The following is a 25080-nucleotide window of genomic DNA, read 5'->3' on the forward strand; positions in this document are numbered from 1 at the left end:
AGTAGTAAAATGTCAAAGGATACATCCAATTGTTGATCTGATATATTTTGGATAGTGATGGATTTGATGATATTCTGTCCAGTAGAGACCTCTCCAAAGTCTGTGGTATTCCTACCATGATTGGATATAACCACCAGTGAAGGTTTCACAGTTGGACAATGTACTTCTAAGTATAGAGTATTGTAAACACTGCAAAACAATAATACACCATATTCTGGTTATCAGAAAAACAAAAAATTGTATAGTTTGGAAACTAGGTGTGCCCTTTGGAGGCAGCTTTCGGATCGGAAGTGAGGACCAAGATAGTTAAGGCATATGATAGCCTCCTTTGATAAAAACCACCAATATTAATCTCTTTTGTATATGACATTAAGGTATATATTCATGATTCATTTCTTTACTATACACTATCTTTGAGAAAAAGAAGTAAATAATATTTTCTGAGATCGTGGCGTTTTTATCAGATTATGTATTATTTTGGGCCAATGGCCATTAAGTACAATAAGTACAGTTTTCCAATAAACCTTTGCAGGAAATCTCCATGGCTGAACACACAGGGCAAGTTACCAAGGTGCTATTTTATCACCTAAAATCACATTTAAGTTGACAGCAGTAATCAGTACAAGTGTATAAGAGCAATTTCTCTGTACAAAGTGTTGTATGTTTTTTTTATTTAGATAGAAATTAGACCAGTTCTAGTTTGACATCTTTGACATCTGTGTGTGTGTGTGTTCAATCCTCCAGTGATTGTGGTCCTTCCCCATCCTGTACTTTAAACAAGCGACCTATCGGTCAGAATAGCTCCACTGTTTTTTTTTTAATTTTATTTTTTATTTTGGTGACATGTAGAAGTGGTTCAGTTCTTCAGCTCTTCACTATGCAGTTTTGTTTTAGCGATGCAATAAAGTGATTAGTGGTTTCATATGATGTCTCACTATAAACACATTTTACACAGAAGTTGGTAATGTATTGTACTTTTATACCATAGTCACCATTTTATAACAAAAATCTACTGTTATGAAAAATTGCACAAAATCTCAGAAAAAAATGACTGGGAAATGCACACAAGAAAAAGAAAAAAAAAGAGGATTTTGAGGTTGGCTATAAATAATTCCAGTGTCTTACAGCTTTAACCCTGGAAAATTTTAATGATGAATGAAATAAACTAGGGATCTAAAACAATTTTGAGGCAATTTTAATTTCAATTTTCTAACAAATTTACCAAGTCAACAACATTCAACTTGTACTAGTTGTAGTAAATATATATAGGGAAGAAATGTATTAATCGCCATCTTAGTTTCCGTACGGCGACAATCCCAAGTACCCGAAAGAGAGTCATTCTCAGCCAATTCAGGGTTCGACACTAGAGTAAAAAAGTCACTATCCCACAGGACTAGGAAAATTGATAACGTAGTAGTCCTGCAAAAAATGTGGTGGTCCTATCTTTAAGTGCTTTCACTTGTTCACTTAGGCTCTTCATCTCTCTTAGTTTTTGCTCTACTTCTAATTCACTTTTCCAAACCCCATATTTATTTCAAACCCTGTGTTGTAATTGAACTGTCTATTTCTTTGTAGTTGTTTGTGCATCATCAACTCCTTACTGTAATTTTATTCTCTTGTTTATGTTTTGGAGCTTCTTCTCTTTTTTTGTTGCTTTCTGTGAGTAGTTTGTCTTAATTGGGGGGGGGGGGGAGTAATAAGATATTATGTGGTCTTATTTCTAGCTTAAATACTACATAACATTTCTGGTACACATTGATCTAACTATTGCATTTTTAAAAGACAAAAAATTACCTTACATAGAGCAAGTCTTAATAGTGTTGTCCTTAGTGCATATTAGAATGTATTTACAACATAAAAATAAATAAATTTGAAGGTTATCAGCAGTTACAGCAAAATTTTGTTACTAATTACATGTACAAGTCACTTCGTCTATTTTCGTGTCTATGTACTTCCGGGTTGACATAAACGTTAAACGTGATACAGTCGGTCCTATAATTACTAAGAAATGACAAAACAGTTCGCAAAATAAAGTTCAGGATTTTAATTTTTCAAACTGAATATCAATATCCACTACACATTCAATAACTGGTTTCGTGTATTTAGAAATGTGCCCCAAAACATGAACACGGAACACGGAATCGTGTCAGTGTTACTAGCCAAGTTAGCAGTTTCATTGTAGGCTGTAAGTTGTACCGGTAAAAAAGACGATAATCACATCATGTTGGAAGTACAAAAACATAGAACACGTTGTTTTCTTGCTGAATAAACTCACTGAAATAACAATACGGTCAAATTGCGTCTTCGATTTTGACAGCCACCAGTATGATTGAGCTTCACTTAGTTCGCCATGGATGTATTAGTACATCCATGGTTCCGCTGAACGTGGCCGAGCCCGGGCGAACGCTGCGCTGACATCCAATTTGTACAGCGTTTTTACGAAGGGAGCTCGTCAATAACCTACCGAATAATTAACTCAGAAACGTAGTTTAAATACTAACTGATCTAAAAATTACTGTTTAGAAAGACTACGCATCCGTACATAAATACGAAATCGTGCGACAAAGATTTCTTGTTACAGTGTAGAGCCCAGCCTTACCCTTATTATACACATATCATCGTACAACTAATTTTATTGGCTATAATATTAGCTACATTTGAAAGGTCTCACTTGATTGGCTCACCCTTCACTATTCCCGTTTTCAAGAGACACCCCGCCAGAATAAAGTGCCACGTAGTACAGCAATGGCGCGAGATCGCCTGTTGGGCGACTTTCCCACCGGGTGTGCTTTTCGAAAACTACACAACACATGATAAGCTTTTATGACACGGAATCATAGAAAATCTACCCCGTTTCCAAACTAATCGTAATTTTATCGCGAATAGACAACCGGAGTTGGTCAAAATAGCAAATTAAAAATCAAATGAATTTTACTATGACCGTGAATTCACATAGCCGGTGGTTTGAATTCTGAGCTCCCTAATATACCTATCGAAAAGACACTATCCCGTCGGACTACCTGCAATGGCAGTAACCTCTCACTTGATCGTGAGGTGCATATACTGGAATGAACCATTCTGTAGGAGAGGTAGAGAATTTGGATTGAAGTTTACAACCCTTTTTCGAACAAATATTTGTCATTTGGGCGCACAATGCGTAGAATTAAGACTATAACATATATTACATTGCTTGTTTGACGTCAATAGTGTCTTTTGAAAAGTTGCACTTTACCTAAAGTCTCGCGGACTGATTTCCAATATGGCGTCGGTCATAATGCTCATTAACATATTCTTTTTTTTTTCAAATTACAAAAAAAAAATCATAAAAAATATAAGAGAAGACATGCTGACTTGAAATTAACAAATCTGAGTAAGCTACCCTCTGTGCATCAACACACCAGATATCAAAGCAATCTGACTTGAAGTTTATGAGGAGTTGATAAAAATGTCATTTTTGGAAAAAAAATCATAAAAAATTGAAAATGGCACAGATCAACTTGGCATGAACAAATCTGAATAGCCTCCCCCCAGGGAACATGCACACCAAATATCGAAGTATTCTGGTTGTTACTTTCAGAGAGGATAGTGAAAATATAAAAGTTTGACGGACACCTATGATTCACCTATACACTCTATACTCTATACAACCTATACCTAAAGCTACGCTTTCAGCTTTCGCTGACAGCGGAGCTAAAAACTCAGCTTTCAGTACAGAAATAAGTCTGACTGGACTTTTCCTTTAACATATCATTTTGACGATTAGATATCAGAAACTTATGAATACTTTTGACAAAGTTAGACATCTACCTGTATGGGAGTGTACCAGGGTCACCAGGTGTTCCTGAAGCAACAAAGCATGGAATGGAGTAGCTACCAAAATTACCCCGATAATTCCGCAACAAGGAACCTTTAGCTGCTGCATAGTCATCTGACCTGGAAAGTGAAAAGATTGGATTCTGTCATTATGGTGTATACGTTTGGCATGTAGGTGTAAGTGTTTGGCACGTAGGTTTATATGTTATACTGCTTAGTAGAAAATTCTGTACTTTTACTATATTGTAAAACCATAGACTGACTTGATATAAACGAAAGCCTTGAATATATGAATAATAAATCTATAAATAAGACTAAGTCATCCTCCATCCTCCATGGCATATAGGTGTATACGTTTGGCACATAGGTGTATACGTTTGGCACATGGGGGGGTGTATACGTTTGGCATATAGGTGTATACGTTTGGCACGTGGGTGTATACGTTTGGCATATATGTGTATACGTTTGGCACATGGGGGGTGTATACTTTTGGCATATAGGTGTATACGTTTGGCACGTGGGTGTATACGTTTGGCATATATGTGTATACGTTTGGCACGTGGGTGTATACGTTTGGCATATAGGTGTATACGTTTGGCACATAGGTGTATACGTTTGGCACATGGGTGTATACGTTTGGCACGTGGGTGTATACGTTTGGCATATAGGTGTATACGTTTGGCACATAGGTGTATACGTTTGGCACATGGGTGTATACGTTTGGCACGTGGGTGTATACGTTTGGCATATAGGTGTACACATTGGGCATATAGGTGTATACGTTTGGCATATAGGTGTATACGTTTGGCACATAGGTGTATACGTTTGGCACATAGGTGTATACGTTTGGCATATAGGTGTATACGTTTGGCACATAGGTGTATACGTTTGGCACATAGGTGTATACGTTTTGCATATAGGTGTATACGTTTGGCACATAGGTGTATACGTTTGGCATATAGGTGTATACGTTTGGCACATAGGTGTATACGTTTGGCACATAGGTGTATACGTTTGGCACATAGGTGTATACGTTTTGCATATAGGTGTATACGCTTGGCACATGGGTGTATACGTTTGGCACGTACATATAGGTGTATACATTTGGCACATAGGTGTACATGTTTGGCACGTAGGTGTTTATGGGTTATGTTATTTTTACACAAGTTTAGTCTACACTAGCACATTTCCATAAAAATCACACTGTGTTACCCCATGATTTGTATATATACAATCAAATGATTGCACTCCAGGCACATGTTGTTTTTATATAGGTACATTGTTGTATGCAATGTTTAGGTATGGTACTGCAGTGTCAATACTAGTATGTGTGTGCATAGGGATCAATTAATTGTATATTATATATAATAATAATAGAGACACTTACTCTGGGTTAATATATTCTGCATTTGGAGGTGTGATGGGCCTGGGTCCGGACATCGACATAGGACTTTGTTGTTTTCCTAGTGGTGTTTTACCAGGAGATTTACTACTGGCACCGGCTCCTCCCTTCTTACCACCACCTGCCTTCTTTCCCTTCTATAAACACAATCAGACATTGACATAGTCAATAAAATGCTACTCAAATGTATTCACCATTTTTTGCATCCATTTTATTTTGTTTAAACTCTGTTAAAGTAAAATTGTCATTTTTAATGGACTATAGTGTTAATGATTTGTTATTGGGCTTTACTCATCAATTAGGGGGTAAAATCAGTGCTGGTGCAAGCAAAATATGAAATATGTGTGAGTATCATTCAAAACATCAAAAACAACACACAACATTACACCAAACATATGAAAACAAAAATTAATTCATGAACTTTTTATTTAAACTTTCAAGCCTTTGATCAAATGTGCCACAGCAGGACAGGAAATAGTCATTTCAGTGCATTATTGAATGGGGAATATTTAGATTTTATTTCACAATGCTAATTTGACCTCAAATTATTACATACACCTATACTTTGAATACCTAATAATACTTACAAACTTAGTCAAAGCTAATCAGTGAGTTTAGTAATCTGACAGGACAGATTATCTAATTTACTTTTTACTTTTGTACTCTTTGACACTATGATAACCTGTACCGTTGTAAACAAACATTAAATCCTCTTTCTGATAGCAGTTCATTTTATGCTTATATATTTAGTAATTTTATAATGTGATCTATATACACTTCAACCAAGGTAGAATGTGCCTTCAGCCAAATTCCTTGAAAAGCAAAGTTCTTTAAATCTCTGAAGGAAATTGACAATCTTTTATTTTCCCTTAGAAGTTAACACAGTAGTTGGTGGCCATAATGAAATCTAACATGGCTTAGAAGTTAACACAGTAGTTGGTGGCCATAATGAAATCTAACATGGCTTAGAAGTTAACACAGTAGTTGGTGGCCATAATGAAATCTAACATGGCTTAAGTTTTGACTTATCTAGGCAGTGTTACAGAAACCTGTACAGTTTTATTGAGATTTATCTAAATGACAGCTACTCAATGTTATAGAAACCTGTACAGTTTTATTGAGATTTATCTAAATGACAGCTACTCAGTGTTATAGAAACCTGTACAGTTTTATTGAGATTTATCTAAATGACAGCTAGTCAGTGTTACAGAAACCTGTACAGTTTTATTGAGATTTATCTAAATGACAGCTACTCAGTGTTATAGAAACCTGTACAGTTTTATTGAGATTTATCTAAATGACAGCTAGTCAGTGTTATAGAAACCTGTACAGTTTTGTTGAAGTTATCTAGATGACAGCTAGTCAGTGTTATAGTAAACCTGTACAGTTTTATTGAGATTTATCTAAATGACAGCTACTCAATGTTCAGACTTAGTTTTGTACACTTTGACACTTTTACAGGCAAAATCCATACTATATAAATATTTATCATTTTCTAAAAAGATATAATGAGTTCATGTACATATCTAATATATTTGGAAACAACTGAATTTGGTGTTACCATCTTAAAGACACTATCAAGAAATTAATTCTTCACAAAGTCATTATGGTCAAATTTGATTTTGAAAGACATTTGAAATCATCACACTCTCAACTGCTTTATGGTTGCTATGGTAATACATATATTGTGCACAGACGGCAATACATTTGGATGCTATCATGGTAAATGTTACACCTTTGTATTAAAAATTGAATATTATAGCAGACTTGTATATAGGTATGTATCCATACATCTACACTTGCCTAATGATTTGTTTATTATCATTAAGGTGTTTGGTTGGTTTGGCATGGACAAGATCAAATATTAATGTCAATTCTTCAAAGTGCAATATAAATGCCAATGAATTTTTTTTGCTGAAATTGAGAAATTTTAATTGGGTTAATCATTACACTGTAACCTTTAATTAGGAAACTTGTAGGAATACAGTAAGTGTATGACTGTATAGTCCAAGAATCACTTTCTGTTTGCTGGCTTTTGTCTACTAAATGAACAAACATCATTTATTGAGTTTGTATGACATTGTGCGATTGTTTGTTATGATGTAAACCTATTATTAGACAAGTTGAGGTTATTGTTTTCAGAGTGTCTAGTACCACCGTGGTGGCACTAGCCGATCCAGAGTGTCTAGTACCACCGTGGTGGCACTAGCCGATCCAGAGTGTCTAGTACCACCATGGTGGCACTAGCCGAACCAGAGTGTCTAGTACCACCGTGGTGGCACTAGCCGAACCAGAGTGTCTAGTACCACCATGGTGGCACTAGCCGAACCAGAGTGTCTAGTACCACCGTGGTGGCACTAGCCGATTCAGAGTGTCTAGTACCACCGTGGTGGCAATAGCCGATTCAGAGTGTCTAGTACCACCATGGTGGCACTAGCCGAACCAGAGTGTCTAGTACCACCATGGTGGCACTAGCCGAACCAGAGTGTCTAGTACCACCGTGGTGGCACTAGCCGAACCAGAGTGTCTAGTACCACCATGGTGGCACTAGCCGAACCAGACTGTCTAGTACCACCATGGTGGCACTAGCCGATCCAGAGTGTCTATTACCACCATGGTGGCACTAGCCGAACCAGAGTGTCTAGTACCACCATGGTGGCACTAGCCGATCCAGAGTGTCTAGTACCACCATGGTGGCACTAGCCGATCCAGAGTGTCTAGTACCACCATGGTGGCACTAGCCGATCCAGAGTGTCTAGTACCACTGCGGTGGCACTAGCTGATCCTCACTGGAACGGCTAGTGCCACCACCCGCGATATTTCTCGTTGCTGAACATTTCCCAACAAAAAAATCACACAGAACTCCTCATACACTTCCATTCTACCTTATAATACCAAATGCAAACTAATTATTTCATTTCAAGTGCAGCGCACAACCACTCAAAAAGTCTCGTAGCGACAGCCATTCAGCTGGGCATGTACAATGTCATGCATACGCACAATAACACTGACACTTGTGACACCACCACTATGGAGACTTTTTTGAGTGGTTGTGCGCTGCACGAGAAATTAAATAATAGCCTTCCATTTGGTGTTTTAAGGTAAAATGGAAGCATTTGAAGAGTTCTGTGTGATTTATTTGTTGGGAGATGTTCAGCAACGAGAAATATCGGGGTATCATTTTTGGTGGCACTAGCCGTTTCAGTGCGATGGCACTAGTCTCTCCAGTGAGGGTCGGCTACTGACACCGGGGTGGTACTACTCACCAACTGGTAAGTGAAAGTGAATAAAACCAACACATTTTATCTCACTTACTATCAAAGATTTTATTAAATATAGTGAAGTCATAAGTTATAATTTCCTTATAATACTATGTTTCTTAAATCAAGGTTACAGTGTAGTTAGTTTATAATGTCATCAAAATTCCATATTTTAATATCTCTGCATCAATGAACAGCAACAGAGAAAAGCACAAATGTAGCTATTAAAGAAAGCCACAAATTAAACCTGATAATGTCAACATGATGTTATAGTTAGTAACAGCATTATCACCATCACTGCAAATGACCACACCTTTAGGGTTAAATTACAATTTTTATGACCATAAATTTGTTAATTTTTGGATGTTGATTTGTTGTTTTTAGATGTTGGCAATGATTTGAACACACAGCAATCCTACCAACCTTGTTTTTAGGATCACCATCATCCTTGTAGAAACAAAGAACAGAAAGAGGGATAAGAAATTAAAGAAAACAGACAGGACCTAATATCGATGTGGATTGACTGAAATGGAGTGGAATACTTTATTTCTGCTGGATATCTCCTTTTACTTTTTCAAAAAATCACAAAGTCCGTTAAGTGCAGTATCATTAGTCCTTCAAGTCTACAGGTAGGCTATGAGTTGATTGACACTTACATACAATGTCACATTTGTTAATGGTGGGCCGTCCTTATCAATTTGATTGACACTTACAACATCAAGAAAGTGATCTGACATTACACGTTGTTATTGTCTTGTTGTTTAGGTAATTATCAATTAATTAACTAATTACATATGGATGGACAAACTGAAAATCAACTCACACCAAAATGTCATTATGACCCAGTTCACAAAATACAATCCAGCAATAATAAAGTATTCCATAGTATCAAAGTTTGAAGGATAGATGGTAAACAGAGTACCCCTTCCCCTTCTCATAGCAAACATATCAAATACTTGTATCAGGAGTCATTCCTACAAAAAAACTTGGTTATAGAAAAAGTTTTCGACAGATGTTTTTCATCGGTAGACAGTTCTTTTCTATCAACCAGAGTGTAGAAAGTTGATTCGTCATATGGACTGCATCATCTTACAGTGAGAGAAAAGGATTTATTTTCATAAGTTGAAATCTCACCTCTGCAGCTGCCTCCGAACTCCTTATTGCTGCTAACTGGGCTTCTTCAAACTCCTTTCTAGCTTTGGCCTCTAGGTTTCTAGTGATCATTCTAACACCTTCCTCTTTGATGGCAGACTCTGTCAAAGTGGGGCTGAATTTCACCGATATTAAGCATTTCTATTGTGGAAATAAATAGTATGATTTAGTTTGGATAAGGGACAAAATGGGGCTGAATATCACTGTGTACCGCTATCAAATATTTATATCATGGAAATAAATAGGCTAAAGTGTGATTCAGTTCAGCCAAGGGATGCTGTACTCCTATCAGTTTGAAGCATGTTACTTTTTAGTCATACATATACAATTTTGTAGAACTACATGTAACTTTGGATTACATGAATAACAAAGTATTTGAAGTAAAAGTATGGGTGCAATTTCAAAATATATTGCCTGCACATAAAGATAACATGCAACGCCTACAAAAGGCATGTACAAGAATTATAGGTAGTCTTATACAAAGTTTACAGTTTACAATGAAAAACTTAGTCAAAGCATTCATGTCAAGTGACATGACAAATCAATGATATCCAATTCATATCAAAACAACCAGGCCCATGATGCTCCCTTTCAGATCTCAAAACAACAACTCTCTCTGTTGTTACTGATGACCAGGTCCTCTGGTGAAATAATATTAGGGAGAGGACTGAAATATCATTACATTCCAGTACACTGTTGTATCATATGATATCTACTCACCTTTCCCGGCATAACTGTTCCTACTCTAGGTGACACTGTGATTGGTGTGTTCTCTGGTACCAAAAACTCAAATGATGTGGGACAAACTGGTGCAATTTCACCTGTACCAATACGAGGTACAGGATGGGTGAATTCATTAGCACTGGTATGGTTATTATGAACATGGAATGAGGCAAAGGATGTATCATCCAATGCTGTAGCTGCAAAGTGTATGATAGAATGAGATAATTTCAATGGTGGATGTACTCCCACTGCTTTACACTGGATCTTGAAATCTCTGTTGACAAATAAACATAGTTTTGTTAATGTCCATCACATTCCAAACCACTTTTTAAAAAATGCACAGTCTCAAAACAGTCATTGGCACTTCATGTTATATGTTATAAGTGTTTCCTTCCTGGTATTTTTAACCAACAGCTACAGTAGATCTCTGAGGCCTCGTATAAAATTCACCTGTTAATACCTGATTACATACTAACTCAAAGCTGTAGTCTCTCACCTGTTGATACCTGATTTACATACTAACACAAAGGTGTAGTCTATCACCTGTTAATACCTGATTTACATACTAACTCAAAGCTGTAGTCTCTCACCTGTTGATACCTGATTTACATACTAATTCAAAGCTGTAGTCTTTTGCCTTCTTAGCGTTAAAGATGATGTCTAGTTCTAATGTCTCTAAAGGCAGTAGTGTACCAAATCCATCATTTGGTTGAACATCTACAAACTAAACAAGAAAAGAAAGTGTTAGTATCTTGGTTAGTAAAACATGTAAGTAATGCAAAGATGTAGAACTTAGCACCACTTCATATACATATACCCAACTTAGTACTTAAGAGATCAAAGATTTATCAGTAAAGCACATCTGGTGCACCAACTAAATTTACAATGCACTTTGAAGAATATAGCCTTGTAGTGAAGCTACCCTTAGCCAACACTGGGAAGGAATATGCCCCTAAAATGTAGTGGTGTAATCCCCTTCCCTTGAAACTTGTGTTATATCTGATATAAGACAGGAGACTGATTAACAGTGAATTACATAAACCACATCACATGAAATTTAATGAGAACTAATTAAAGGGCTAATATCAATCCAGATCAGTGTCTCGACACTTCCAACATGTATCACATCGACATATTCACCAAAAAAGTCCCCAAAACATAACTAATTTCAAAAATATAGTGACAGATTTCTTTCCAGTATATTCATAATACTGTAGTCCAACAATGTAAACAATCTGTGATACTCTCTGAAATGGTAGTTTCATAGGTGTTCTATGAGCTCTGTGAGCATGTTACATGGTCAAAGTCATCTAGTATAATGAGTGTCATCTTTACCTAACCCCTTAACGAGGTCATACATACTTTCTTGAAAGTTTGGGAATATTTGAAGAGCACATAATGTTCTGTATTATTAATTAAGAAACATAGACTATACTTACATCAGGGATACTAACAAAACCAAAACTTTGTGATAAAATAGATTTGTTGGTTAGTTTGACAGTTGTTACTACAGACTCATAAATACTGCAGAAACCAAAATCAATGAAATCCGTATCAAACTCCATATCAGAGTTGGTTACCACTGCATGCACAGTGAAGGGTACAGGTGCAGTCTGAAATACAACACAAAAAACTCAATGTTAAAGAGATGTAGTGGTTGTATGCTATGAATTGCACAGTAAAAAATATTACAGCAGTTGATGTTTCGGATAACATTTTGTAATAATAACAGAAACCATGCCACATAAGTATCAGTTTGGGTACTCGGGGGTATTTGCATTCATGCTTGCAATGTTTTCTGCCTCACTTTCACTCGTGAAAGTATGAGAACACTGCAAGCGCTTGTGCAAATACCTTGACTGCGACATACTTGCACTCACGTATCATGGGGGGTCTGTCATAATATATTGTGACTTACCTGATCAGCTACCCTGATAGTCATGGGAGCTTCTAACACACCAGTTTCATTATCAAAATATCTACCACCTTCTTCAATCAATGTGTGTCTGTAGATAAAAAGAATTTATTTATCAAACCACTTAGTCTTTAAGCTGTAATACTTCTGATATTGTGATTGGTTTTAGTATAAAATTATACCTATAACCATAGACCCTACTTCTATGCTATAACACACACACACACGCGCGCACATGTACACACACACACATACACACACACACACACACACATACACACACATCACACACACACACACACACACACACACACACACACACACACACACACACACACACACACACACACAGGATTATTGTTTGTGATAGTAGTTTAATCTAGTCTATTTTGAGGTACAAGAGAAATGAAGTACAGGGCCAACTCAAACACATGATTGTTTACTTCTGGTATTACACCATACACAAGCCAAGATATTGTCTTTGAACAGAAAATCTGGATTGTATACCCTGGTTGTTGTATGTCACGACAACCTGTGTCTACAATACTAGATCGGCGGTGCTCAAAATATGAGTCAAAGTGTTCCACATTGATATTATTTTTCCAGATTTTTCATAAATTATACTTGAGGGGTTTTAATTTTATTCCCCAATATTTTCTTCATTCAGCTGGAAAATACTTGTGATGAAAGGGTTTGTTACTACTTGTGTAGTGACTCGTAGTGACAAGGCCCCTTAGGTCACTCATATTTTCCTTGGCGTAACAAAGAAAAATATTGGTGAATAATACCTAGTCAAAACAGTATCAAATAGAATGGCTGGCTTGGTGTCCTTCAGTTGCAATAACATCAAGTAGAATCTATAACACATCTTACACTGTCAATGTAAGTGACCATTACTCAACTTACCTGGGTAAAAATTTCATCTGTGCTGAAAACTGTGACTGTGCCTGAATGTAACCTGTCTTCGGTAGTAACTCTAGATGGTTTCTGAGTTCTTTACAAACCTCAAATCTAAGTCTGAGTGCAGTAGTAGCTCTGTTATTAACAAGGATAGAATCCTGATATAATCTGTCAAACATACAAATCTTCAGGTCCACATTCTGTCTCTCTACCCACACAGGTACATCAATGGCTGAAGCTATGGCACGAATAGAGATCTGTAAATAAAAACAAAAGGAAGATATTTTTGTCAGTCAAACACTTGGTGGCACAATCAGACAAAGAATCAGTAGTGAAGAGCTATTGAATGAAAATTCACTTACGTTAGATTGTGTGAAGATTTGTGTTATTGTGCTCTGGCAAACATGAAATGGGCTGTTTTACAATGTATGTTAATTTCAGCAATTCAAAATGAGACGACAAGTAGAAATAGTACATTTAAAAGTAATCCCATTGCAATTTGACTTCATTAGGAAAGAGGCAACAATAAGAAAATAAAAATAAATAAATAAAAATAAAGTATTCCATCCACGTCAAATAAACCTTTATCATATTTTGTCTAAACAAAAGAGATTAAACTTACTGTTTCTGACAATGGATCCATAAATCTGATTTCAAAGTCTGTTTCTACTTTGCCAGGGATGGATGGAGCAAAGATAACCTCTAGTTTGACAGATGAGAATGGAGCTATTTCACCAGCCACTACACTGCCTGCTTTCATACCATCTAAGTTAGACAGATCTTCCAAGTCTGCAGGATCTAATGGTACACTACCAGTACTCACATCTATAACAGTATAACAATCACATATTGACAATTTCTGTAAACCTGAAAATGTTTGCTCTACTTATTTTGGCTTTAATATTTCACTAGAAAACAAAAATGCAAAAATAGGTGGTGACTAATACCTTCTTACATATGAAAACAATGTACCAGTAAAAATCAGTCTTTGAGAACTAGCTGAAGACTGTAATATCACAACATTTTCTGGTGGTGAAAATATTTAGGTTTACAGTAACTTGTATACACTGGCATATAAAACTCTATTAATTCCTACTTCAGGTAGTTCAGTATCCATGAAATGTAAACACACCCTGAACCTGAAACCCCCTAAATCTATCCTGTAGTAATACTCCCGCCTACAACGCATTCAATAACACTTTTCTGGGTTACCATTAAGTTTATGTTTCAAAGTTAAAAATATGCGTATCTGATAATATGTATATAGTTTTCAATTTCTGAAAGTGGTAGGACACTTTATTCAAGCACAAAATGTAAGGAATTAATGATTGACTTCATTTGGTGTTATTTGGAAAAATGGGACAAAAAATAAAAATAAAATGAACATGTATGAATGTGAGAGTTGATAAAATGCAAACAATACCATGTGTGATGAAGTAGTCATGCAAGGCCTTGTGGGTAATATAATACAAGTGTAGTGGTATATTGCTTGATTCATAGTAAATCTACTTAATGTGTCCAATGTAACACACAGTCATGATATGTGAATGAACTATATAGCATCTAACATACCATCTTTATCCACCCCATCAGTGAACTGAGTCAATTCATCACTTCTACCACTTTTAGCTGATGTAGGTTTTTCATCCACACCCCTGTCACTCAGTGCTGTCTCATCTCTCTCCTTTTCTTCTGGTTCTTGTTTGTCTTCATCTTCAACACCTTCACCTGTAACAACACAACAAGTATTAACTAATCAACAGTGAAATGATAATGTTGTTGTTGACTTTACGGTTTCTTGGTGACAGTCAGCCTGACAAGTTTCATACCAGGATGTAAATTGGTGTAAGTAATTGACCAGAGCAAAAACTCTCCTTCTTTTCACTGTAGTGTTATCATAAACTAACCTCCAGTCTTACCTGTTCCACTGACTGTCTCTCCTTCTTCTTGTATTGTGGTAGGAGCTCCTTGTTCTGATGGTGTTGGTGTCTTCTCATCTTTCTCAGAGGCTTTGTCATTTTCTTTCAGTGTCTCAACTTTATCTTCTTCCTCCTTACCAGCAAAGCTTGTTGTTCTTTCTGTTTCAATACCAGTCTATAAAGAAAGGATTCAATTTGTTATCAGGCAAGGTATACTGATAATAAAAGTGACTAAACTTAACTGGTAAGAGTTAGACTAAAGAACACTGGACACAATATCTATGTTGTATACTTTAACCCATTCTGTAATTTTCATAAAATGAAGACAAGTAACATTATTGTTAGAGAGCTTAAAGTACAGGCTATGCTGATCAATGGACCAATTGGAGGCTTGCTGCAATGCATGATATGGATAGTTGGACCAATTGGAGGCTTGATGCAATGCATGATATGGATAGTTGGACCAATTGGAGGCTTGATGCAATGCATGATATGGATAGTTGGACCAATTGGAGGCTTGATGCAATGCATGATATGGATAGTTGGACCAATTGGAGGCTTGATGCAATGCATGATATGGATAGTTGGACCAATTGGAGGCTTGATGCAATGCATGATATGGATAGTTGGACCAATTGGAGGCTTGATGCAATGCATGATATAAATAGTTGGGCTAATTGGAGGCTTGATGCAATGCATGATATGGATAGTTGGGCCAATTGGAGGCTTGATGCAATGCATGATATGGATTGTTGGACCAATTGGAGGCTTGATGCAATGCATGATATAAATAGTTGGGCCAATTGGAGGCTTGATGCAATGCATGATATGGATAGTTGGGCTAATTGGAGGCTTGCTGCAATGCATGATATGGATAGTTGGGCCAATTGGAGGCTTGATGCAATGCATGATATGGATTGTTGGACCAATTGGAGGCTTGATGCAATGCATGATATGGATAGTTGGGCTAATTGGAGGCTTGATGCAATGCATGATATGGATAGTTGGACCAATTGGAGGCTTGATGCAATGCATGATATGGATAGTTGGACCAATTGGAGGCTTGATGCAATGCATGATATGGATAGTTGGACCAATTGGAGGCTTGATGCAATGCATGATATGGATAGTTGGGCCAATTGGGGGCTTGATGCAATGCATGATATGGATAGTTGGACCAATTGGAGGCTTGATGCAATGCATGATATAAATAGTTGGGCCAATTCGAGTCTTGATGCAATGCATGATATGGATAGTTGGGCCAATTGGAGGCCTGATGTAATGCATGATATGGATTGTTGGACCAATTGGAAGCCTGATGCAATGTATGATATGGATAGTTGGACCAATTGGAGGCTTGATGCAATGCATGATATAAATAGTTGGGCCAATTGGAGGCTTGATGCAATGCATGATATGGATAGTTGGGCCAATTGGAAGCCTGATGCAATGCATGATATGGATTGTTGGACCAATTGGAAGCCTGATGCAATGCATGATATGGATAGTTGGACCAATTGGAGGCTTGATGCAATGCATGATATGGATAGTTGGACCAATTGGAGGCTTGATGCAATGCATGATATGGATAATTGGACCAATTGGAGGCTTGATGCAATGCATGATATGGATAGTTGGACCAATTGGAGGCTTGATGCAATGCATGATATGGATAGTTAGACCAATTGGAGGCTTGATGCAATGCATGATATGGATTGTTGGGCTAATTGAAGGCTTGATGCAATGCATGATATGGATAGTTGGACCAATTGGAGGCTTGATGCAATGCATGATATGGATAGTTGGACCAATTGGAGGCTTGATGCAATGCATGATATGGATAGTTGGGCCAATTGGAGGCTTGATGCAATGCATGATATGGATAGTTGGACCAATTGGAGGCTTGATGCAATGCATGATATGGATAGTTGGACCAATTGGAGGCTTGATGCAATGCATGATATGGATAGTTAGACCAATTGGAGGCTTGATGCAATGCATGATATGGATAGTTGGACCAATTGGAGGCTTGATGCAATGCATGATATGGATAGTTGGACCAATTGGAGGCTTGATGCAATGCATGATATGGATAGTTGGACCAATTGGAGGCTTGATGCAATGCATGATATGGATAGTTGGGCCAATTGGAGGCTTGATGCAATGCATGATATGGATAGTTGGACCAATTGGAGGCTTGATGCAATGCATGATATGGATAGTTGGACCAATTGGAGGCTTGATGCAATGCATGATATGGATAGTTGGACCAATTGGAAGCCTGATGCAATGCATGATATGGATAGTTGGACCAATTGGAGGCTTGATGCAATGCATGATATGGATAGTTGGACCAATTGGAGGCTTGATGCAATGCATGATATGGATAGTTGGACCAATTGGAAGCCTGATGCAATGCATGATATGGATAGTTGGACCAATTGGAGGCTTGATGCAATGCATGATATGGATAGTTGGACCAATTGGAGGCTTGATGCAATGCATGATATGGATAGTTGGACCAATTGGAGGCTTGATGCAATGCATGATATGGATAGTTGGACCAATTGGAGGCTTGATGCAATGCATGATATGGATAGTTGGACCAATTGGAGGCTTGATGCAATGCATGATATGGATAGTTGGATCAATTGGAGGCTTGATGCAATGCATGATATGGATAGTTGGACCAATTGGAGGCTTGATGCAATGCATGATATGGATAGTTGGACCAATTGGAGGCTTGATGCAATGCATGATATGGATAGTTGGATCAATTGGAGGCTTGATGCAATGCATGATATGGATAGTTGGACCAATTGGAGGCTTGATGCAATGCATGATATGGATAGTTGGACCAATTGGAGGCTTGATGCAATGCATGATATGGATAGTTGGACCAATTGGAAGCCTGATGCAATGCATGATAATAAATAGTTGGACCAATTGGAGGCTTGATGCAATGCATGATATGGATAGTTGGACCAATTGGAAGCCTGATGCAATGCATGATATGGATAGTTGGACCAATTGGAGGCTTGATGCAATGCATGATATGGATAGTTGGGCCAATTGGAGGCTTGATGCAATGCATGATATGGATTGTTGGGCTAATTGGAGGCTTGATGCAATGCATGATATGTATAGTTGGACCAATTGGAGGCTTGATGCAATGCATGATATGGATAGTTGGACCAATTGGAGGCTTGATGCAATGCATGATATGCAGTGTTCTCCCTGAACAAGGTAACAGGGGCGCCGCGCCCTCTTGTAAATTCTTGGCGCCCCCTTGTAAGTTTTGACGGGAAAAAAATGAATTGAATATTTTTTCAACAAACGGGGCAAAACGATTTACTTCTCTCGCGGTTTCGCTACGATCTCATGGTCGCCATTTTGGAAAGTCAAATATCTCAGTAAAGAGGCTACTGTCACTGATGTCAAACTTCGTGCGAATCACATTCACGCATACTTTCATCAAACTCGAACCACGATCGAACTTACGGAGATATCGGGTGAGATGCGATGGCCTCAACACAGATAAACACGTGGTGTCAATGTGGGCGATTCCATTGTTCATGGATAGGTGGGCCGTGACAAAAGTCTCGGAACGGTCTGTTTTTACGTGTACACTAAATGTACTACAAAATCTATGGTTTTCAGAGTCGCTGTGTCTATGAATTGCTTCTCTTAATATAAAAACACGCAAGTAAGATTTTCCATGGCTACGTCAGTATTGAAGTTGAACGCTAAATTCCCCTCTGTCCCTTCCCTTTAGTTTAATAGTTCGGACGTTGCATGTGTCGTCATAGTACAATCTTTGACCTTTCAAAATCTTAGTGAGTCGTCGTAGCAGAAAGTTTTGTCGATACCTGTCCCACTTGAAAACTATGTATTCCGATTCGTTTTATTTCATTTTCTTTTGATTGACTTCATTACCAGCCATAGTGACACGAAGCGGTTTCGCCTTCTTTCAAAAAAGACCTGTACTAACTGAAACTGCCATGCCGTATTGTCACCGACTATTTTTGTTTTCGTAAAAAAAACTGAACATGCTGAAGAGAACTATATCATGGCTAGGCATGTCTAACAGTGTGAGTTTTTTTTTGACGTGGGAGCGTGACGTATTGAGTGTCCATTTGAACATGTGCAGCTGTGTTTGGCATGTACTATTAATTTTCCAGTTAGACACAACAATGGCAACAAAAATTGCAACATTAGTGTTGCGTCTTTTTACATTGACTGTAACAGGGCCAGGGTACAAGTTCGTTAGTGGTCTATAATAATATTATGTATCAAAATAAAAACAATCGACTCTCACTCAGTACGATCGTCAGTCGAGGGGTATGGCAAATGTAACAAAATTCGTTGCGTATAGGATACGGATCGTTCGATCAAATATGCATAAAATTAATTTCCATTGCGTACGGTATAATACGCATGGTTTTGCGTCACCGCAAATACTGGTCCGTCATTCTGAGCAGTTCTCAAGTCCGGGAATTAAATGATAAATTTAATGAGAAGTCAACTAGAAAACAGTACATTTAGACGAATTGAATCACTATGGGAATATCAATAGATGCACCAAATCTGACACTGTTTACTTTGAACAAGCAGTCACCAATGGGGAAATTACAAAGACAGGAGAATTCTCACAAAAGTGAGACAAGTTACTCGGCTGTTATGCATAAAGGCAAAGTTATCTTCACCCTTATGTGTTTGACTTTTGTTTGTTTTGGTAGTGGTATGGTGATGATGCAATGAAGCTCTTGAAAATGGATTTCATTTGTAGTAAACACTACAACTGTCCTGAAACATCTTGAAATTTGCTGCAATTTTTTACAGAAAGTTGAAGATTTTGTTTTGTTACACTCTTTCAGCATTTGTGTTAAAAAGAGCTATTTGAGTAACTATTTAGGACAAACTATTAAAAAACTATTTTTTTGACACAGGTAAATTTGGCTAAATTCTGTCACTATTTAAACATTAAGATATCAAAACTCACTTTGACACTTCAGTTGTGTTGAAATTCACATGATTAAAGTGGGTTAAAATGGCTAAATAAAGTGCCACCAAAAGCCACCATTTCAAGATGCAAATTGCAAAAGTTCCTAGGCAGGAGGGGGGACACCCCCCTCCTGACCACCCCCCAGCGTGCGCAAAGCGCACGCAGTGCTTCGCTCCGCTCAGCAACAATTCCCCCCTCTTGTGACAAAATCCTGGGGAGAACACTGATATGGATAGTTAGACCAATTGGAGGCTTGATGCAATGCATGATATGGATAGTTAGACCAATTGGAGGCTTGATGCAATGCATGATATGGATAGTTGGACCAATTGGAGGCTTGATGCAATGCATGATATGGATAGTTGGACCAATTGGAAGCCTGATGCAATGCATGATATGGATAGTTGGACCAATTGGAGGCTTGATGCAATGCATGATAATAAATAGTTGGACCAATTGGAGGCTTGATGCAATGCATGATATGGATAGTTGGGCCAATTGGAAGCCTGATGCAATGCATGATATGGATAGTTGGGCCAATTGGAGGCTTGATGCAATGCATGATATTGATAGTTGGACCAATTGGAGGCTTGATGCAATGCATGATATAAATAGTTGGGCTAAATGTCATTAAGGTGAGTTGTCAGTTTGTTTCAACTGGTTATGTTGTACTGCAGAAGATCGGTTCACTTACCATTCCTCCAAGTGATGCCAATGCAGAGGTTGTTGTCTGAGGTCTCATGCCTGAAAATAATCATACATATAATATTGACATTAGATTAAATGAAAGGCTTAATCTGTATATAAATAGGATTTGGTTTAAGACACTCATTATACTAGATGAATTTGACCATGTAACAAGCTGACAGAGCTCATAGAGTATCATCTTATGAAACTACCATTTTAGATAGTATTACACTATTACTATGGTATTAACGCAGTATTATGAATAAACAGGAAAGAAATCTGTCACTGTATTTTGGAAATTAGTTGCATATTGGGAACTGTGTTCAATAACATGTTGGCATGATACACATTGGGAAGTGTCAAGATACTGACCTGGGATGGAAAATTAGCCCTTGCCTCTAATAAAATACATGTATGAGTCTAACCCATGTCCAATTCTAGTCAGTCTGATATACTGAACTAATGTGTTCACTGGTAGCTTCTGTATGTTGTTCTGGGATGTACCTTTCTATTCCTCAGCAAGTGAGACGTCAACTCATTAACCTTTAGCCTTTCAACTGCCTAAGGATACATTGAATTCATAGGGTCCCTGTCTAAGGGTAGCTAACTTACAAATCAGCATTGTACAGCAGGGAGAATTGTGCATATTTCTTCCATATAATTTTATTAGTCTATTTTTACAACAAAGACATATTTTAATTCCTCTCTTGCATTGGAAATGTATACTATTGAAATGGCTTCAATAAATGTATGAATGTATACATATTAAGTACCATCATCTTACCAGTTATTTTAAGAAATTCAAATGTTGTCCCCAAAGCTCCTTTGTTAGTCAATGTTATACTTTTCTTCAAAGTTTCACCAATAACCTGGGTGCCATAGTCTATCAATGCTTTGTCCACAGACAACTGTGTGGGGAAAACAGACAAGTAGGTTTAAATCACTTAGTATATTTACATCACATTTCTTAGTACTACATATCAGTTAGTATACTTACATCACATTTCTTAGTACTACATATCAGTTAGTATACTTACATCACATTTCTTAGTACTACATATCAGTTAGTATACTTACATCACATTTCTTAGTACTACATATCAGTTAGTATACTTACATCACATTTCTTGGTACTACATATCAGTTAGTATACTTACATCACATTTTTTAGTACTACATATCAGTTAGTATACTTACATCACATTTCTTAGTACTACATGTCAGTTAGTATACTTACATCACATTTCTTAGTACTACATATCAGTTAGTATACTTACATCACATTTCTTAGTACTACATATCAGTTAGTATACTTACATCACATTTCTTGGTACTACATATCAGTTAGTATACTTACATCACATTTCTTAGTACTACATATCAGTTAGTATACTTACATCACATTTCTTAGTACTACATATCAGTTAGTATACTTACATCACATTTCTTGGTACTACATATCAGTTAGTATACTTACATCACATTTTTTAGTACTACATATCAGTTAGTATACTTACATCACATTTCTTAGTACTAAATATCAGTTAGTATACTTACATCACATTTCTTGGTACTACATATCAGTTAGTATACTTACATCACATTTCTTAGTACTACATATCAGTTAGTATACTTACATCACATTTCTTGGTACTACATATCATTTAGTATACTTACATCACATTTCTTAGTACTACATATCAGTTAGTATACTTACATCACATTTCTTAGTACTACATGTCAGTTAGTATACTTACATCACATTTCTTAGTACTACATATCAGTTAGTATACTTACATCACATTTCTTAGTACTACATATCAGTTAGTATACTTACATCACATTTCTTGGTACTACATATCAATGGGATAATAAAAGGTCCAGTTTGAGCCATAAAACCAACTTCACCATCCAAATCTTCATTAATCTATAGAAATTAGAAATAACAACAGATACTTTATCTAATTCTGTAAATCTTGACATTTTCATCACTTGCAAAGTACATGTCTGAATTGTTTTCATTACCAACTTATCTTGACTAGTAAAGTATGTATCTGCACTGTTTTCATTACTAACTTATCTTGACTAGTAAATATGTATCTGCACTGTTTTCATTACCAACTTATCTTGACTAGTAAAGTATGTGTCTGAATTGTTTTCATTACCAACTTATCTTGACTAGTAAAGTATGTGTCTGCACTGTTTTCATTACTAACTTATCTTGACTAGTAAATATGTATCTGCACTGTTTTCATTACCAACTTATCTTGACTAGTAAATATGTATCTGCACTGTTTTCATTACCAACTTATCTTGACTAGTAAAGTATGTGTCTGAATTGTTTTCATTACCAACTTATCTTGACTAGTAAAGTATGTGTCTGCACTGTTTTCATTACTAACTTATCTTGACTAGTAAATATGTATCTGCACTGTTTTCATTACCAACTTATCTTGACTAGTAAATATGTATCTGCACTGTTTTCATTACCAACTTATCTTGACTAGTAAAGTATGTATCTGAATTGTTTTCATTACCAACTTGTCTTAACTAGTAAAGTATGTGTCTGAATTGTTTTCATTACCAACTTATCTTGACTTGTAAAGTATGTATCTGAATTGTTTTCATTACCAACTTATCTTGACTAGTAAAGTATGTGTCTGCACTGTTTTCATTACTAACTTATCTTGACTAGTAAATATGTATCTGCACTGTTTTCATTACCAACTTATCTTGACTAGTAAAGTATGTATCTGAATTGTTTTCATTACCAACTTGTCTTGACTAGTAAAGTATGTCTCTGAATTGTTTTCATTACCAACTTATCTTGACTAGTAAAGTATGTATCTGAATTGTTTTCATTACCAACTTATCTTGACTAGTAAAGTATGTATCTGAATTGTTTTCATTACCAACTTATCTTGACTTGTAAAGTATGTGTCTGAATTGTTTTCATTACCAACTTATCTTGACTAGTAAAGTATGTGTCTGCACTGTTTTCATTACCAACTTATCTTGACTAGTAAAGTATGTCTCTGAATTGTTTTCATTACCAACTTATCTTGACTAGTAAATATGTATCTGCACTGTTTTCATTACCAACTTATCTTGACTAGTAAAGTATGTATCTGAATTGTTTTCATTACCAACTTATCTTGACTAGTAAAGTATGTATCTGCACTGTTTTCATTACCAACTTATCTTGACTAGTAAAGTATGTCTCTGAATTGTTTTCATTACCAACTTATCTTGACTAGTAAAGTATGTGTCTGAATTGTTTTCATTACCAACTTGTTTTGACTAGTAAAGTATGTGTCTGCACTGTTTTCATTACTAACTTATCTTGACTAGTAAATATGTATCTGCACTGTTTTCATTACCAACTTATCTTGACTAGTAAAGTATGTATCTGAATTGTTTTCATTACCAACTTGTTTTGACTAGTAAAGTATGTATCTGAATTGTTTTCATTACCAACTTGTTTTGACTAGTAAAGTATGTCTCTGAATTGTTTTCATTACCAACTTGTCTTGACTAGTAAAGTATGTATCTGAATTGTTTTCATTACCAACTTGTCTTGACTAGTAAAGTATGTCTCTGAATTGTTTTCATTACCAACTTGTCTTGACTAGTAAAGTATGTGTCTGCACTGTTTTCATTACCAACTTGTCTTGACTAGTAAAGTATGTCTCTGAATTGTTTTCATTACCAACTTATCTTGACTTGTAAAGTATGTATCTGAATTGTTTTCATTACCAACTTGTTTTGACTAGTAAATATGTATCTGCACTGTTTTCATTACCAACTTATCTTGACTAGTAAAGTATGTGTCTGCACTGTTTTCATTACCAACTTGTTTTGACTAGTAAAGTATGTCTCTGAATTGTTTTCATTACCAACTTGTTTTGACTTGTAAAGTATGTGTCTGCACTGTTTTCATTACCAACTTGTCTTGACTAGTAAAGTATGTCTCTGAATTGTTTTCATTACCAACTTGTTTTGACTAGTAAAGTATGTCTCTGAATTGTTTTCATTACCAACTTGTCTTGACTAGTAAAGTATGTCTCTGAATTGTTTTCATCGCCATGCCAACTTGTTCAAACTTTGTTCATTATTGATTCTGATGTATTACATTAAGAATACAAGTTAACAATACAAATTTTGTGTTTTTTCTTTCCTCCATCAAATTTATCCAAATTGTAATGTGGTGAATATATCCAATATAACTGTAATTTGGTGAATATACCCAATATAACTGTAATGTGGTGAATATATCCAATATAACTGTAATTTGGTGAATATAC

General features: G+C 36.4%; 1 protein-coding gene across 4 annotated transcripts in view; it reads right to left on the reverse strand.

Moving 5' to 3' along the window:
* The window catches only part of LOC144436090 (cilia- and flagella-associated protein 74-like), a 60956-nt gene that overhangs the window by 13177 nt on the left and 22699 nt on the right, over positions 1–25080 (reverse strand). For 3 of the 4 annotated variants that reach the window (XM_078124774.1, XM_078124771.1, XM_078124772.1), the window contains exons 14-29: positions 22614–22703; positions 21561–21684; positions 20784–20833; positions 15085–15259; positions 14738–14893; positions 13788–13990; positions 13172–13422; positions 12269–12356; positions 11790–11963; positions 10941–11074; positions 10348–10624; positions 9610–9768; positions 8899–8922; positions 5201–5352; positions 3808–3933; positions 24–189 (exon numbers count right to left, since the gene is read on the reverse strand). In XM_078124774.1, coding sequence (XP_077980900.1) covers positions 24–189; positions 3808–3933; positions 5201–5352; positions 8899–8922; positions 9610–9768; positions 10348–10624; positions 10941–11074; positions 11790–11963; positions 12269–12356; positions 13172–13422; positions 13788–13990; positions 14738–14893; positions 15085–15259; positions 20784–20833; positions 21561–21684; positions 22614–22703 — 2349 coding nt within the window. The remainder of the gene's footprint in view (positions 1–23; positions 190–3807; positions 3934–5200; positions 5353–8898; positions 8923–9609; positions 9769–10347; positions 10625–10940; positions 11075–11789; positions 11964–12268; positions 12357–13171; positions 13423–13787; positions 13991–14737; positions 14894–15084; positions 15260–20783; positions 20834–21560; positions 21685–22613; positions 22704–25080) is intronic. The other variant, XM_078124773.1, reaches the window with a different exon arrangement.

Source organism: Glandiceps talaboti, chromosome 6 (genome assembly GCF_964340395.1).
Source record: "Glandiceps talaboti chromosome 6, keGlaTala1.1, whole genome shotgun sequence".
NCBI lineage: Eukaryota > Metazoa > Hemichordata > Enteropneusta > Spengelidae > Glandiceps > Glandiceps talaboti.